Genomic DNA, 16,540 nt, shown 5'->3' on the forward strand with positions numbered 1-16,540 from the left:
ACAGACAGACACGCAGCCTTTCCTAGCTCTGCCTTGAAAGGCTGTTGGTTTGCCAGAGGCCCCGCAGCCCGCGCGGTGACGGTATTGCCCCCTCGAAAACTGATCGAAAGGCCACCCTTCCCTCAAGAATGCTTTCTGACTCCTAGCTATGGGAAACGAACTAGGGGTGTTGGAAGGGGAGGAGGGCGGGGGTTGGGGGTGACTGCGCGGCGGGCACTGAGGGGGGCACTTGACGGGATGAGCACTGGGTGTTGTTCTGTATGTTGGCAAATTGAACACCAATAAAAAATAAATGTGTTATTAAAAAAAATGTTCTCCACTTTTATTTCAACGCAGGAAACAATCCAGTAGCCGATAAACATGGGCGAAAGAGGTCTTCTCCCGGACCGCGTGAGGAAGACGTGGGGTAACGTGTTTACAGTATTTTCCCTTGCCACATCAAGTCAACTCGGCTTGCCTGCCCGTTGTTCTCTGTAAAATCCTAGAATGAGACATTTCTTCCAAAACAAATACGACCTGGGTTTACGTCTCCTCGGTAATGTTTGCTGTAACTTCTTCACAGAAACGAAATACAGGAGATGCTGCAAGGACTTGGAGGTATGCATAAGTGATATCCGCAGGGAAGAGGAAAGTTTTAGATCCTACAGCTTTTACAGGTGGAAATCTTAATGAGTGGCCTGCAAGACTGATTTTCATGCCTTGTTCTCATATGTAGGATATTACACAAGTATTTAGTGTGATTCAACTTTGCCACTTTCTGTGCTGACCTTTTCCATTGTTGATCTGGAAGGGTAAAAATGGTACTCACCAAGAGGAGGTAAGAGTGACGCCGTTATTTTATGCACGGGTACGTCAACGTACTCTGCGAGCGAGTGGACGGAGCAAACTTCGTACCTCCTTTGGTGTGCACAGATTAGGTGGCATATCAGGTTTTTATGTCAAATTTAATTTTTCTTAATTTAGTTACTTTTCATTACTTTCCAGTGCTCTGTTCTTTGGAGTAGCAGCACACACTGAATCCTGCCAAAATCAATCAATCAAACAAAACCAACCAAAAGAACAAACAAAAAAGCACCCTCTTTGTCGTCATTTCTCATTAATAAACCGTATAGCTGCAAACTAGAGAACTCCCGTAGCTGCAGAGAAATGTCATATCCAGACTCCTAAGCTTTTTGTTGTTTGGTCAGAGGTCAGTCACACCATCTGCACTACAGGACGGGACACTTAGCAAAGAGTCCCAAGTCAATCTGTGGCTCTTCGATAAGGATCGCCCTTACAAGCAAGTATGTTTTGACAGCTTTGCTCTATTTGGTGGCGACAAAGGGCTGGCTTTGTGAGCTGTCTAATAAACTTCTTACTGTAGAGGGATTCCGGGTGTGTAAAATAGTTTTATCAGACTGCAGATCCTTCATGACTGCTGAAAAGTAACTATCGACTGTAGATCCAAAAAGTCAAATCATGCGATTTGCAAAGCTTTATTTGAAGTATTAAGATTCGGTGAAATGCAGCACTTATGGATAAAAGTGCTATGGAAAAAGCTCCGTGAAAATATTTTATTTATTTTTTATTATTATTATTTTTAAAGATTTTATTTATTTATTCATGATAGACACAGAGAGAGGGGTGAGAGAGAGAGAGAGAGAGAGAGAGAGAGAGAGGCAGAGACACAGGCAGAGGGAGAAGCAGGTTCCATGCAGGGAGCCCGACATGGGACTCGATCCCGGGTCTCCAGGATCAGGCCCTGGACTGAAGGCGGCACTAAACCACTGAGCCACCAGGGCTACCCCGTGAAAATATTTTAAAAGTGTTTCTGAACTCATTTATTCCAGTTAGAGTTTTTACAGTCACAGCCTTGCTCTCTTTTAGTAAAGCACAGTTAAAAGCATCACTCACTAGATCGCTTGAAAAATGATTCTTTAATGTGCGATATGATGATTTTTCTCCTTTTGGGGTCGTTTTTAAGAAAATGCTCTTGTGATGTTTTATATAATGCATCCTAATGGTAATCCATCTAAACATGTCCCCTGAGTTGCAGGATATTTTATAAATTCAGAATAGTTTGCTTTTTACCTGTCTTATCACAAGGACATTAAAGTCTATCTTTGGGATTCTTTATACGCATTTGAGAATGGAATGTCGTTTGATTATTATCCCCCTTTCCTTATCTCTGAACCCGCAGTTAGAGTAATGAGAATCAGGATACTAGTACTGCAAAGACTTTATGGAAAATAGCGAGCAAATCTGGCTTTTTCAAACAACGCCTGTGTTCTAGGTTTTTTTTAACTTTTTTTTGGGGGGGGGAGCGTCATGGGCACACAACATGATATTAGTTCCAGGTATGCCACATAACTGTTTGGACATTTACGATGCTGCAGTATAGATTTGAAGCGTCTTTGCTTATTGCTGAGGCAACATTTACTTATATTGAATCGTATATATGAAAACCAAATAATTTTCGGCGTGAAATTTCAACGAATATCTATGTTCTACACAGGTGGCATTATACAGGCTCTTCTGGCAAAAAGAAAAATGTTTGAAGCAAATGCAAAAGCTTCTCTGAAAAGCACTAACGAGAAAATGGAGCAAGGTTGGAAAATACAAAAACTAAGGTGAGGTTGTTATTTTTAAGCCACGAGGACCCATGTATCATATCTTAGTATTCCTTGGTGCAAATCACGGAAGGCGAATGCTATTATATTGAATTTTCCATTAAAAAAGAGATTTTGCTTGATTCTTTTCTTCGTGGATAAATTCTCTTAACCTCACTCCTTATCAGCATTGAGGTGTAATTCCTAGAAGCCAGTAAAGAAGACCTCTCCCCTCCCTTTCAAAGAACAATTGAGTTCTCTTCCTGTAGGAGTTTTCTTCCTATATAGTTTTCTTTTAATTCATAGTCATTCTGGACCTACACTAGCCGAACCTTGGGTAAACATCTGACAGTGTTATCCCAGTGAAAGTTAACTGTATTCCTTCACTGTAGAAAAGGTTAACTTTATATCATAAAGAATTTGCACATTGTAGCTAAGTTGCATTCACTGTTCTTTCTTAAAAATCATTGTGCCAAAGAGGGGAACTGTTTAAGTGAAATATTCCTGTTCGGGAATCTTCGATAAAACATCCTCATTGCATCTACTTACTGCATCCGAACGTAGAGGTTCTTCAGGAAGAAGAAATGAAAAGTAAGCTGCTTTTAGATAAAATGAGTCTTTCTGGAAAATTGATTTTATGGTATATCCTCGCTAGTATTTAAGAGGCAAGGCATGTGAGAAGGCTTCTATATTGGTCGCTTAGGAACAATACTGTTGGTAATAGTCATTTGTGTGCCCTTTCTGTTTCCCGTGAGACTATACTGTGCTGTTACAGTATTCCTGCAAAATATGGTTAATTTTCTCATCTCTTTGTGGAGTGTGACGGTGCTCGTTATCATGTTTTACAGGCAGAATCTTCATTTCAAATACTCTCAGCAGTTTCTGACTCTCTTTCAGAAGTGGGATACCGACATGAGGAAAGCCCAGGAACAGGAAGCAGAACTAGCTGTTGGTATCAGCCTTGGCTTTAAAATTGATCTATTTTATTGATTTCTTTACTGTATCAAAGTCTCAAGTAGCAAGAGGTCATGCAAAAACATAGGAGAGAATGTAGAGTCCGTGAGCCCAGATGGGTAAGGGTGGGTAGAAGATAGCCCAGATGGGTAGTGGTGGGAGGCCGAACATTCTATTTGGATGGCTTCTATTTAGTGATGCAGGAAGGTCACCAGTTAAGAGTTAGAGTGGTGGAGGAGGCGCTGCCTTTGGGCGGCAGAGAGGAAGTCCAGGAATTGTTTCCTGAGAGCGGGCCAGCGAATGCACTAGGGGAATATCATTGCCAAGCAGCATTATGGGTTTGATTTGGTTACTGCCATAGTGATCATGAATTTAAAGTGAGACCACGCTGCACAGTTGTGGCAGAACGGCCAGAGAGCTGGATCTTCCAGGGTTGGGGTTCGGCCACACAGATTGACAGAGTGGAAAGGGGGCAAGGTACACGTGCAAGTGCAGAGGTATGATAATTGACCATGGAATTTAAGCCAAGAAGGAGGAACAGAGAGACTAGGAGAATGGGGACTGGGGACAAGGAAGACTCCTTGGATCATTGAGATATCAATTCTGAAAGAGTACTGAACCGTAGTAAGAAAGGGAGAGAACAACAAACACGGAGGTAAAGCTGGAATGTTGTGGGGGGTGGAGTGGGGTGGAGAAACAGCATAGCACAGTGGTCAGGAGCCTGGGCCCCAGAAACTTTTTTGGTTTTTTTTTTTGTTTTTTTAATCCAATCCTGGTTGACCAGTACAAGCTGTGGCTTCAGGGACAAATTGTATCTCACTCAGGTTCCTCACCTATGAAAGGAGGAGACATGGTAAGAGCATCTGCCTCGTAGAGTTGTTTTGAGGGTTGAATGAGATCGTATGTAATAAGTCTATTTGAAATGGTTCCAAACAGTACCTGACACGGAGCTGATATGCAAGTCTTTGCTCTAAGTAATCTTATGTAGACGTTGCAGTTATTGGGAATCCCGGGTCTGACTACGTAAGTGACTAAAGTAGGGAAGAGGACAGAATTATTGTTGGAGAGCAGGTCAAGGAACAGAGAGGCTAGGATCGTCTGTACGTGTCCTGAAATGACCAAGAATTAACACATGTTTTGAACGTTGTTAAGAAAGAATCGCTCCTCTGTGACTACTGTTAGGAAGGATAATTGTATAGAGTCTTTGCCTACTTGTGGTAAACAGATTATTAGAAGGGCCGTTTTTGGACTTTGAAGTCCAGAATTAATACATGTCTTCAATATCGGTGAGGAAGACAATTTCCTACTTAATGGTACTAGGTAGGGTCATCGTGTATTGTTTCTGTATATGCGTGGTGAACACAATGATCTAAACTTGGTCGCAAAAGTTGTTAAAACAGGAAATGCTGACAGGTATCGATTTAAGGAATCTTCCTTTTTAACCTGATGGGTAATTATGTTCTCTGAATAATAAACGTGACCCACATTTTGTCACCTTTTTCTTTTATGTTCCTAGCATATGTTTCAGGAGCAACAAAAGATTCTGCAACAAGCTAGAATTGTTCAGAACCAGAGGCTGGAAAAATTAAGAAACGTATACAAAGAATTCTTAAAGGTCTGTTGTATTTGGCAGCACAATACGCTCTTAGAAAACACAAGACATAGAGGTGCCTGGGTGGCTCAGTCGCTTGAACGACCAACTCCTGGTTTTGGCTCAGGTTGTGGGTCCTGATCCCATGGGTTGTGGGATGGAGCCCCGCTGGGCCTCCCTTCTCAGGACGGAGTCTGCTTGAAGATTCTCTCCCTCTGCCCTTCTGCCCACTTGCACGTGCGCTGTGTGTGTCTCAAATAAATGAGCAAATCTTGAAAAACTACGTAATAAGTATATAAAAGTAGAAGATAGTTTCTTTCTGAATCTGTGGGTGGAAAACCATTTAGGTTGTACATCAAAATTGTCAACCAATGTCCAGTATGACCTCACTGTTTTGGATTCAGCCTAATTGGGAAATGCATTTTTTTATTTTTAGTATTAATTAATACTTTTATGGGAGTTGTTTATTTTTTTTACTTTCATTTCACATTATTACAACACACATTTAACTCTTATTTTTGTAAATTTGATTATGTGTGAAATTGAGATCTTGAACTTTTTTTCCACAATGTTGAAGATTTAAAGATCTTGACTGTAAAAAGGAAAAAAATACAGAAATACTAAAAAAAAAATATCCTAAGTGTACCAGATGGGAGTCGTTTGAAACAGGGAATGGCAACGTGGGAATTTTACCTAGAAATACACGTATTGTGAAGAATACTGGTACTCTATTAACACTTCGAGCATGATTTTTTGGTTCGATCATCAGTTTTGAGATCAGCAATAAACATATAGTGAAAACTAGGAATTCTATGAATCACTTCTACGTGTCTTTTCCTTGTATTGATGGTTTCTGTTAAATACGAGTAAGCAGTTGTAATTGATGGATCCTGATTTTTATATTCAAATGTGTTACATGAGTATTTTGTGGCACATTTGCTTTTGGAATACTAGAGGAATAGTGACTTTATACACAGACTTAAGGGATCCCTGGGTGGCTCAGCGGTTTAGAGCCTGCCTTTGGCGCGGGGCGTGTTCTTGGAGTCCCAGGATCAAGTCCCGCGTTGGGCTCCCTGCATGGAGCCTGCTTCTCCCTTTGCCTGTGTCTGTGCCCTCTCTCTCTCTCTCTCTCTCTCTCTCTCTCTCTGTCTCTCATGAATAAATAAACAAAATTTTAAAAAGTTTAAAAATATCATAAGGAAAGGTCTAAGAGAATGTATATCATAATGAAAGGCCAGAGGAAAACTAACCGTTTGTGAATTGAGAATGATCTGGTGTGATATTTGCACATCAGCAGATTGTCTTCAGTGACACATACCTCTTCTTCAGGCAGAGATATACTTCTTTAGGAAGTGATGGAATCCTGCACATTCCCCTTCTTTTTTTTCTTGTTGTGTCTATGGGCGCTGTGTGTGTGTGTGCGCGCGCGCACACGAGAGTGTGTGTGTGTGTGTGTGTGTGTGTGTGTGTTTGTGCCCGCGTCGGCCCTTTACCTCTGCATCTGTGACTTTCTTTCCAACCTTTCTGCAACTGTATCTTTCTTTGAATTCCCACTGCTACTGCCCTAGTTCGGGATCTCACCATTCCTTGCTCCTCCAATTAAATGCTTACCTGAGTGCTCTCTTCCCCAGTCCATTCTTAAGGTTCTGCAATATGATCTTCCCTCCTGAAAACCTGTCATTAGGTTCCCATGTTAAACCCTCAGGTATTCAGCATCTGCCCCTGCCCAGTAACAGAACTCCCCTTTTTAAAAAAAGATTTTATTTATTTATTCATAGAGACACAGAGAGAGAGAGAGAGAGAGAGGGAGAGAGAGGCAGAGACACAGGCAGAGGGAGAAGCAGGCTCCACGCAGAGAGCCTGATGCGGGACTCGATCCAGGCTCTCCAGGATCATGCCCTGGGCTGCAGGTTTTGCTGCACCACCGGGGCTGCCCCCCTTTGTGGTTTTAAGTGGACATTCCTCCTTTCCTTCCACCCTTCCAGCTCTCTCTGAACTAACTCACCTTTACTTCCTTGTTTCTGGAATACTTTCAGTTCCTTCATCCCTTTACCTACTGAAGTCCTATTCTTTCACCAACTAACGCAGAGTCAGTCTTACCTTCCAGCACACAGTCATGGCAAGTGGTGTTTCCTTAATCATTACAAAGGATTTGTGTGGCTTTTAATTTACCTGTTTTTATCTCCCTAGAATAAGGGAGGAAGAGATCATGCATCCTTTTTCAAATTCACGGCACCTAACGGCACCTTTTCTGTAGGATGCACGAGATCGCGACTCGTTAGGTGAACAGTAAGGATTAGACCATGTTTGCTTTTCATGACTTAAGAGGCCGTGTTACAGATCATTTCATTCCCTCCAATGGAATATGTTATACTGATTATCAGTCATTATAATTGCAGGGTTCCGTGGTGTTTATAGAGTGTTTTAAAATTATGGATTTTCATTCTGTGGGGCGGTCAGTCTTTATCTGTTTTTCCTCCACCTTGACCTTAACTGTCTATTAATGCATTGTTTGGAGCCAAGTGTATTACTGTCATGCCTCTATAATAATAATATTTGACTCAAACACAACATTTTAAAAATTTCTTAAGTGGGTATTCCGATCTCCATGTATCAGGTACAGTGTTTGTTTGGAAAAATTAATGAGCATCCCTTGCATATTAAGGGTTGTTACCTTTGAAATCTAACTTAATTTTTTAAAAATATCTTATGTATTCTTTTGAGAGAGGGCACACGCAGGGGGAGAAGGAGAGGGGGAGGGAGAAGGAGACTCCCAGCTGAGCAGAGAGCCTGACGCGGGGCTCGATCCCAGGACCCTGAAATCATGACCTGAGTTGAAGGCAGACTCTTAACCCACTAAGCCACCCAGGTGCCCCCTGAAATTTGATTGTACATGTTTGCAGCATGAGATGAAAAGCGGTGCTTTATACCTGAACTAGGCTTCTTGTTTTAGAGTTCGCAGGCCTTGGACAAGGACCATGAACATCTTCTTACTGATGAACAAAGTGAAGTCAGAGAAGAAATCGTCAAGTTTCAAAACAAAATTATGAGGGAAGCTGTAAGTAGTATACATTTAATATTAAGACCTAAGGAGGCATGTGAGCATTGGGGTATTTGTTTTGCCAAAACGTATGCCAGCTACCCGAATAACAGGCGAATGTCCTGTATTTCCTTCCTTGAAACAGCAGCAGTAAGAGCTGGCAATGGTTCGGAAGTCTCTTCATTCCCTGTTGTTCTGATGACTTTGAAGAACGAAAGAACGGGAAGCTACGTTTTATTAAGTATGACATTAGCTGCACTGAACCACACTGTAGTAGTTTAAAGATTGTAGTTGAAATTGGTACGTCTTGTTTATCATAGCTTGCTTGCTAAGTGCAAGAATCTTTTCCTGTTAAAACCCCGACCCTAAAAAGCTGTGTGAGGAGCGGCAGTTCCACAATTATATACGTATTCAGCTTTCAACCCTTTGTTAGTAATGAAGACTTTTTGTACTTAACACTGTCAATTAGCTGTTAGCAGTAAGGATGATTTAATTTTAGGCTTTCCCTCAGTGGATCTGTATTATCCCCAAAAGGCTCAAACCACAAGTACAGAAAGAAGGCTCCATTGTTTTGCCTAAAGGGAAAAAAAATTAAAGAATATAAAATCTGTCTTATCCGTGCACCCGCTTATATTTACTCATTAGTTTACTGAGCCAATTCCAATACCAATATGGTTTCAGAAGAAAACGTACTCTACTGCCTTATAAAAAGGATTGCAAGCAAACATAAGATTGTGTTTTAAAATCCATTAAACTGCCTACAATCGCTGGGAGAAAAGAACTACATATATAAATATCAGTGCTGAGACATGGGTTTGTGAATGTGTCATTTCCACAAGCACACCAAAATGTCATTTAATTGGTGTTGGTTCACTATTAAATGACACCTGCCCTTAGGATTTATTGAATATATTTCACAAACACGCACATGTACTTAATTACTTAGGGCTTAAGCATTTCACATCTCCCTTTTAATTAAACATTTTGTTTGTTTCTTTATTTATTTTTGAGGCAGAGAGAGAGAGAGAGAGACAGAGAGAGAGGTGCAGAGACACAGGCAGAGGGAGAAGCTGGCTCCATGCACGGAGCCCGATGTGGTACTCGATCCCGGGTGCCCAGACCATGTCCTGGGCGGAAGGCAGGCGCTAAACCGCTGAGCCACCCACGGATCCCCTCACATCTGTCTTTAAAGATAAATCACCTACAGTGCTTTTTTTTTTCAAGTTTAATATTCATTGAGTATGGAACACTGATTTTATACTTGAGAGCTAGGAACTTGAATAATTGATTCTTCCTTTTGTAGTGGGCATTTGTTTTAACATTTGGTAACATAACACCATCTTCATTTGGGCATGTTATTTAATAAACATGACATTGTTTCAGAATATATTTGGAATAAGCCCTTAAAATATATTTTTCTGAGATACTGAAATTCCTCCCATGAATCATTCAAAACAAAACAACCCCATTAGGAGGAGAGGAAAGATTTTCTCCCGTTTTTCTGTATGGTGTCGTGGGTGGTTTTTGTTTTTTCTTGTTTTGTTTTTAATATCAATTCTGACCCCTGTATACCAACCTTCTGTTTGTTTTCAGGTTTTTGTTTGCAAGTTTTCAAACATAAGCCCATACAGAATATCTTTTTCTAACTGCAGTAATGTATACAGGAACAAATGAGTCCTCCACCGCTATCCAATCTTTGACATTACAGGGAGAAATTAATTGCCCAATTTCACATGTTCGTAAAGAAATTTCCTTTTAAGCCAAAGCATGTGTTGGTATATGCGTCTGAAGTTCTGTTCCAAATGTCTAAGAAGGTCCTCATTTGGGAAGTTTTCCAGTAGCTATAGAGGCAAAAATAAAGTACTCCAAAGGTCCCCATGAAAGTTCTCGTATTCATACTAAGACATCTGGTTTTATGTGAGCGGGCAGAGGCAATACTCAGTACATAGTGTACTTAGTGATCAGCAGCCCGCGGGATGACAAAAGGAAGGGACATAAGTGGTATAGAATAAATTGGTATGCATGTATTGCTTAGGTAAGTAGTAGTTGACTATGTGATAAAATAATGTGATTAAAAAAAATAATAATGTGATAAGAGGTCCATGGGTGTTTTCCTGGGAAAATCTTCCTGTGTCTCAGAAGGGATGCTGCCCACCCACAGCAATTACCAACAAGAGGCAATCAGTAGACTCTCCAATGGGACAATTGGTATTACAAGGTGGAAACACCTTGTAAATGCCAGTCCGTAAACATTAGAGGGTACATATACACCTCTTTCTTAGGAGAGACACCAGGACATACTGCACTAAAGTAGAAAGCTAGTCTCTATCTTCTTGCCTATGTAGCTCCCTCTCTGCCAGAATCTTTTACCTTTTTAAGATTGATTGATTGAGAGATTTATTTATTTATTTATTTATTTACTTACTTACTTACTTATTTATTTATTTATTTGAGTGAGACAGAGAACGAGTGAACGAATGGGAGGGACAGAGGGAAATGGAAAGAGAATCTCAAGCAGACTCCGCACTGAGTGCAGAGACTGATGCAGCGTTCCACCTCACCATCCTGTGATCACAACCTGAGCCACAACCCAGAATCAGTCGCTTGATTGCGCCACCCAGGGACACCAAAGATTCATTTATTTATCAGATAGAGGGAGAGAGAGCGCACACAAGCAGGAGTGGGGCAGACAGAGAGGGAGAGAATCTCAGGCAGACTCCTCGCTGATTGCAGAGCCCGATGCGGGGCTTGAGCTCACTACCAGAGCCAAAGTAAAGAGTCAGTCACTTGACTGACTGAGCCACCCAGGTGCCCCTCCTCTCTGCTTGGATCTTTAGGGACTTTCTGCCATTGGGTCGTTTCCAGCTTTACCTTCACATGTCTACTGATGGTTTTTAGCCCCACATCGTTGCTGCATAGAAGAAATTATGGCACCTCCCCAAAATGTCTGGAAATGGTACATGACAGGAGAATCTCAGAACTATGCATGGTTATCTGAGGAAGGCCTTAGCCCAAGGTTGGCACTGATCTAAATTCTACAAAATTGCAGCTGCTGCCTACTGAACACCATCCAGTCTCAGGCATTGTGCTAAGGGCTTCACATGCATAATCTCCATATCCCATCAGGTGATCCTTTATATGTGGGGGTCTTTCGAAAAACATATATTGTAAAGACAGAGCCATGGGATGAGGTGTTTAAATTAGTCTTACTCATTCCTTACAAAGTATATAATTCGGTTAGGGATAGATCGGGCTAGGCAGGGAAAGGTAAGAGGAAGGCCCCAGAACCAGGCTCCCATAACTCCCGAGGACACCGAGATGGAAAAAAAAAAAAAAACAGGTAAGGAAGTGGATCTGGCCCCGAGCCCTGAAAGGTAGGGAGTATCATCCTCTGACCACTACATAGTAAGCACAGAGACTCACCAGACCCCAAAATAGCCATATGTCATCCACTCATGACGACACAAGAAATCTCAAGGCCAGAAACTCCCTAGTCAGGTTCTCTGTGAATGGCCAGCCAAAAACACCTTCAGTGGCAACCCTGTCGGGGCCCCTCTCACTGCTGAGAGCCTTCTACATGTCCTCTCCTCATAAGCTTCTATGGCTTTAGTCACTCTCCTTTGTCCACAAGATTCATTCTTGGATTCCGTGAGACCAGAGCCAAGTTCTCATGAGCATTTTGGTGCTGAAACCCGGGATCGTGCTCACCAAAGGGTGAGTAAATGCAGACTCTTTCCTTTCTTTCCTGGGAGACATCTCTCCCTTGGATAACCTCTTCTTGTAACAAACAGCAAACCAGGGCACCTGTCAGCCAGCTACAGGTGAATAGCGTGGCTCCTGGTCTCAAGAGCCAGGTGACAGGCTTCTGGAGAAAGGTTTGGTCAATCCCGCTTCCTCAAAAGAAGGGAATGGTGGCCTGATCCTAACAAGTTCCACTGACGGTCCTCCTTCTCTGGTTTTCTTAATTGGCTTTTCCCCTGCCTCAGCGACTTTGCCTATAGTGGGGCCATGCTCACATACGACACTCAGGTGTGTGAACAGATGTAGCAGGGGTAAGGCGAGGAAACATAATTGAAATTGGTTTGTAATGGGCCTGACACATCAGGCACCGTGCGGCTAGGAATGCAAGCAAACTCACGTGACCAAACAATGAGGGCTCCAGCAAGAGAGCTCTGAAGAATAAGGTCATTTATAGGTTTCCCTGCTAGTTTAAGGTGCATCCGGAGAGTGGACATAAGGACTGGCAATCCAGCGCTCTGAACCTGCCCTTTGGCCACCATGATGGCCTTCGGGTCTCCGAGACACGTAAAAGGATGGAGACCGGCCCTGGGGCTCACGCCCTGGGGAAGCCTCATCCGTAAGCAGCACATGCCTCCCCCCCTGAGAGACCCTACATGTTTTGCTTGCTTCCTTATCCTTATCAAAAGAATATCACAGTTTAAACCATTAGCCTTGCTAATCTGTACGATTAGGACACTTTTGTTTTTCTTTTCTATCGGGGTGGGGGGGTGGGGGAAAGAGGAATCCAGAGGAGCCAAGGAGGATTAGGTGACGGACAGTTAAGAGTGGCTGCTCCTACCAGCCTGATCCCTCCTCAACCCAAGTTGTTAGGCCACTCTGTCACCATGGGTAGGCACACAGGGGACGCCTTGGTTGACAGGAGAGAGCTGATATGTAGGGATGCCTGCATAGTCAACCTCTCTGTAAAAGGTACGGGGTAACTGATTACCATGGGATCACGAGATGGGAAACTAACCATCCTCCACAAAAATTAATCTGGATTGGGTACTGCAAAATTGGACATTTTTCCCTGGAAACCTGTCTAGAGTTTTCCACGGGTGAAAAACTGTGGGTTCTTCAAAGCAAGGTGAAATAAAGCGTGACCTTCGTGGCAAGGCACAGTCTCTTCTTCAGTTCCCAAGGACTCTCCCTTGGGGTGCCTTTTACCCAGCTGGAAACAATTTGACTTGCAAAATGTAGGGAAGGCCTGATCTTCTGTAACACTGTTTGGCCTCCACGGGATCTATCATTGGATCTCTTCTGCAGAGAACGGGGCTCTCCGTCAGGACCCCCGACCCAAGGGGCTCTTGCAGAATGTGTTGGCCTGAACATGTTGGCTGGTAAAGTCCCTATTATCCAATATGTTAGGAGGGATAAACCAAATAAACCCAGGCCTCTGGAAGAAATACAGGCCTTCTGCAGCAAAGCGGTTTGCGACTGACTCTCTCACTGTTCCTCCTCCTAAGAGATGTGGGGGCTTCTCCCTCATTCATTTCCCAGGTTAATGGGTATCATTGGAGCCAACCAAGGTTAGTCTAGCTCCAGATGGAGACTTGAAGGAATGTTCCCGAGCAGCTGCCAAAACTCTCTTTGTTTCGGGGAAGTTCCGTGTCTTCCCCGGCCTGATCTGGATGGCCTAATTCTACACTGTTGGTGGAAGAACACGGCATTTGCTCATCTGTTCAAGTGGATGAGCTTTAGATGTGGGAACCCTCTTGCTCTGCCTCCTGGCTGCTCTTTGCCTCTTCTGTCTCCCCCTGCCCCTGCTCCTGTTTCTGCACCAGCTTGGTTACTGGCTACGGACACTGCTCACTTCAGATTTCCCCAGCAGTGTCATAGGTAGACATTGACAAATGGGGAACACACTAGTTTTTAAAAGTGGACCCGGGTAGCACATAATCTGTATTTAAATTAATTTAATTTTTCGGGTTTTTTTTTAAGATTTTACTTATTTACTCATGAGAAACACACAGAGAGAGACGCAGACATAGGCAGAGGGAGAAGGAGGCTCCCTGCCGGGAGCCCGACGCGGCCGACGCAGGACTCCAACCCAGGACACTGGGATCATGCCCTGAACGAAAGGCGGATGGACGCTCAACCCCTGAACCACCCAGGTACCCCCAGCGTTGGTTTAATTAATATAGATATATCGTTAAAGTTATCAGCATTTAATGTGAAACTTGTAGCCTGTCAAGGTTTGCTAAAGGTCAAATAAGCCCGAGGTACCTGAGCTGCGATTTGTTAGCAACAAGGTGACTTAAAATGATGCTTTACCTTGTCCGTCTCAAAGTTTTCACAGGTAATTGTTAAGATAGCTCTCAAAGGTTTTGGTAACCTAAACCTTTAAGTTTTGTGTGGATGGTAATTGAAATTAAGTTCATTGGACATCTAGACCTTTTCCAAACAGGATAAAGTGCTAAAACATTGACTTGCAGAGAAATATGATAAAAGGCATCATTTATAAACAAATCAGATCATTCCCTTTTCTCTCTACTTGATCCCTCTGAAATTCAAAAGGTCTGTCTCTCCATGAGTGTTCTTCCTTCCATGGCCCTCATAGTCATTTGCAGAAGTTCGTAAGAGTCTGTTCCTATCACAGGACATTATTGGATATATATTGGTCATTTTACCAGAGCTTCGCTGGCATGTCCTATTTGAGAGACATGCACAGACTCGGAGATGACCAAACGGCTTTAAGGGACTAAGGCTGACTTTATGAAACGTGGAGGCACAAAGCCAATGGAGATTTTGGCCTGATACCTTGCTTACGGAGCTCCCAGTAGCCTCCCCTCACCAGGTGAGGTGAGTAAAGACTGTCGCTTCCTGGCAGGTGCAGGAAACTCAGGATACTTTGGCGACCCCGTGAAGAGGAACCCGTCCACACCTACAGGTATTGCCGCCATGTCTCATTGCAAGTGCTTGGTTTGGCTTCTGGCCTGGAGGGGCTGCTAAAAGTTCAACCTAGAGATTCCTTATAAAAAGTTCTGGCAAAGCAGATTCTAAAAGGCCCGTATGATCAATCATTATTCTTGCTGAGCTTATGGAAGTCATTAGGCCCAGTTTGTTAAAACTGGACTTGTTTTGCAGACAGGCCAGTCCTGATGTGGCTCTCTTTGATTAAAAAAAGAGGGTAATTTTACAGAGAAACTATGTCTCAATCACACATCTTGGTGGATATGAAGTTATAGCTCTGATCCTCTTTAAGTAAATGCTGCTTGCCTAAGCTAGACTACTTGAGGTAAACTTCAGAGAAATTAGCTTTCTATTTCTACACAATGGCTCACATACAAGATTATCTTTATGCTTTTTTATTCTATGGGGGTGATGACAGGACCCCATGGGTGTATGATGACTTCAACATCTAGAAAATGGGATGAACTCCCCAGCCATTTTGTAACTCAACTTGCACCTTGACCAGTTCTGTATGGCTGGGTTGGCAAAATCCCTCCTTTAAAGCCAGAGCATAACCACTACCAACAACAACAACCGCCACACACACACACACACACACACACACACACACACATACCCCGCCCTGCCCCGGCATGGGGTTAACTATGGCCTTCCAAAGATATTCAGGATTAATTTGCTCTTATATTTGTGTCTTTTGTTTTAAAAGGAATTCTTGAATTCTAATGATGTTCATATAATTACTAAGCCCCTTTTGGTGTGTGTATGTGTTTGTGTGTGTGCACCTCTGAATGTATGGTATTTTACAATAACAAAGAAATATTACTACCAGCAATCTGATTTTTTAATGAAGCTTTATGTTTCTTCATGTAGCTCAAGATGCTTTGTTCTTTTTTATTCTAAGGTATGTCCCATCGCTGGGATACACTGCAAAATTGCAGTGTGTGTGTGTGTGTGTGTGTGTGTGTGTGTGTGTGTGTTTCAGTCTCTAATTATGCATTTGAGAGAGACAGAACTCAAGCAGCGTGAGGGACAGAGGGAGAGGGAGAATCAGACTCCCTGCTGAGTGGATAGCCTTACGTGGCTCCCAATCCCAGGACCCCGAGATCATGACCTGAGCCAACGTCAGACACTAAACCGAGTGAGCCACCCAGGCGCCCCTAACATTGCTATACTTTTAAATCATTTGAAAGAGTTCTCTATTCTGTATGGTTAAAGCACCAATTTGATATATACAACTGACACGACTATGCCATGTGGTTCGTTTTTTTTTTTTTTATCTATGTTTAGACATAGTCTTTTAAGTTCGATCATTTTATAATGTCATAAAACATTTATGGATTCTAAAACAAAACTTGACGGGATGAGCACTGGGTGTTATTCTGTATATTGGCAAATTGAACACCAATAAAAAATAAATTTATTATTTAAAAAAATAAAAAAGGCAAAAAATAAAAAAAATAAAACTAAACTGAAAAGCAGGATACTTTAAGAGAAGCAGGTTCCATTTCTGTAATCTCCACCCAGGTCCTTCCTTTGTAACCATTTCTTTCTCTTTTTTTATATTTTATAATCTATGAGAGGGATAGAGAGAGGAGAGAGAGAGAGAGAGAGAGAGAGAGAAGCAGGCCCCATGCAGGGAGCCTGACATTGGACTCAATCCCACATCTCCAGGAT

At 42.5% G+C, this 16,540-nt stretch overlaps 1 protein-coding gene across 7 annotated transcripts in view; it reads left to right on the forward strand.

Annotated features, from left to right (window-relative positions):
* The window catches only part of LOC112644143 (synaptonemal complex protein 3-like), a 161,293-nt gene extending 152,499 nt beyond the window's left edge, over positions 1-8,794 (forward strand). For 6 of the 7 annotated variants that reach the window (XM_049107216.1, XM_049107215.1, XM_049107217.1 and 3 more), the window contains 7 exons: positions 337-406; positions 563-597; positions 2,495-2,609; positions 3,437-3,536; positions 5,059-5,157; positions 8,087-8,191; positions 8,319-8,794. In XM_049107216.1, the coding sequence (XP_048963173.1) occupies positions 337-406; positions 563-597; positions 2,495-2,609; positions 3,437-3,536; positions 5,059-5,157; positions 8,087-8,191; positions 8,319-8,327 (533 nt within the window). In that variant the 3' untranslated portion in view covers positions 8,328-8,794. The remainder of the gene's footprint in view (positions 1-336; positions 407-562; positions 598-2,494; positions 2,610-3,436; positions 3,537-5,058; positions 5,158-8,086; positions 8,192-8,318) is intronic. The other variant, XM_025422324.3, reaches the window with a different exon arrangement.
* Positions 8,795-16,540: the final 7,746 nt, after the last annotated feature.

Source organism: Canis lupus, chromosome X (genome assembly GCF_003254725.2).
Source record: "Canis lupus dingo isolate Sandy chromosome X, ASM325472v2, whole genome shotgun sequence".
Lineage (NCBI taxonomy): Eukaryota > Metazoa > Chordata > Mammalia > Carnivora > Canidae > Canis > Canis lupus.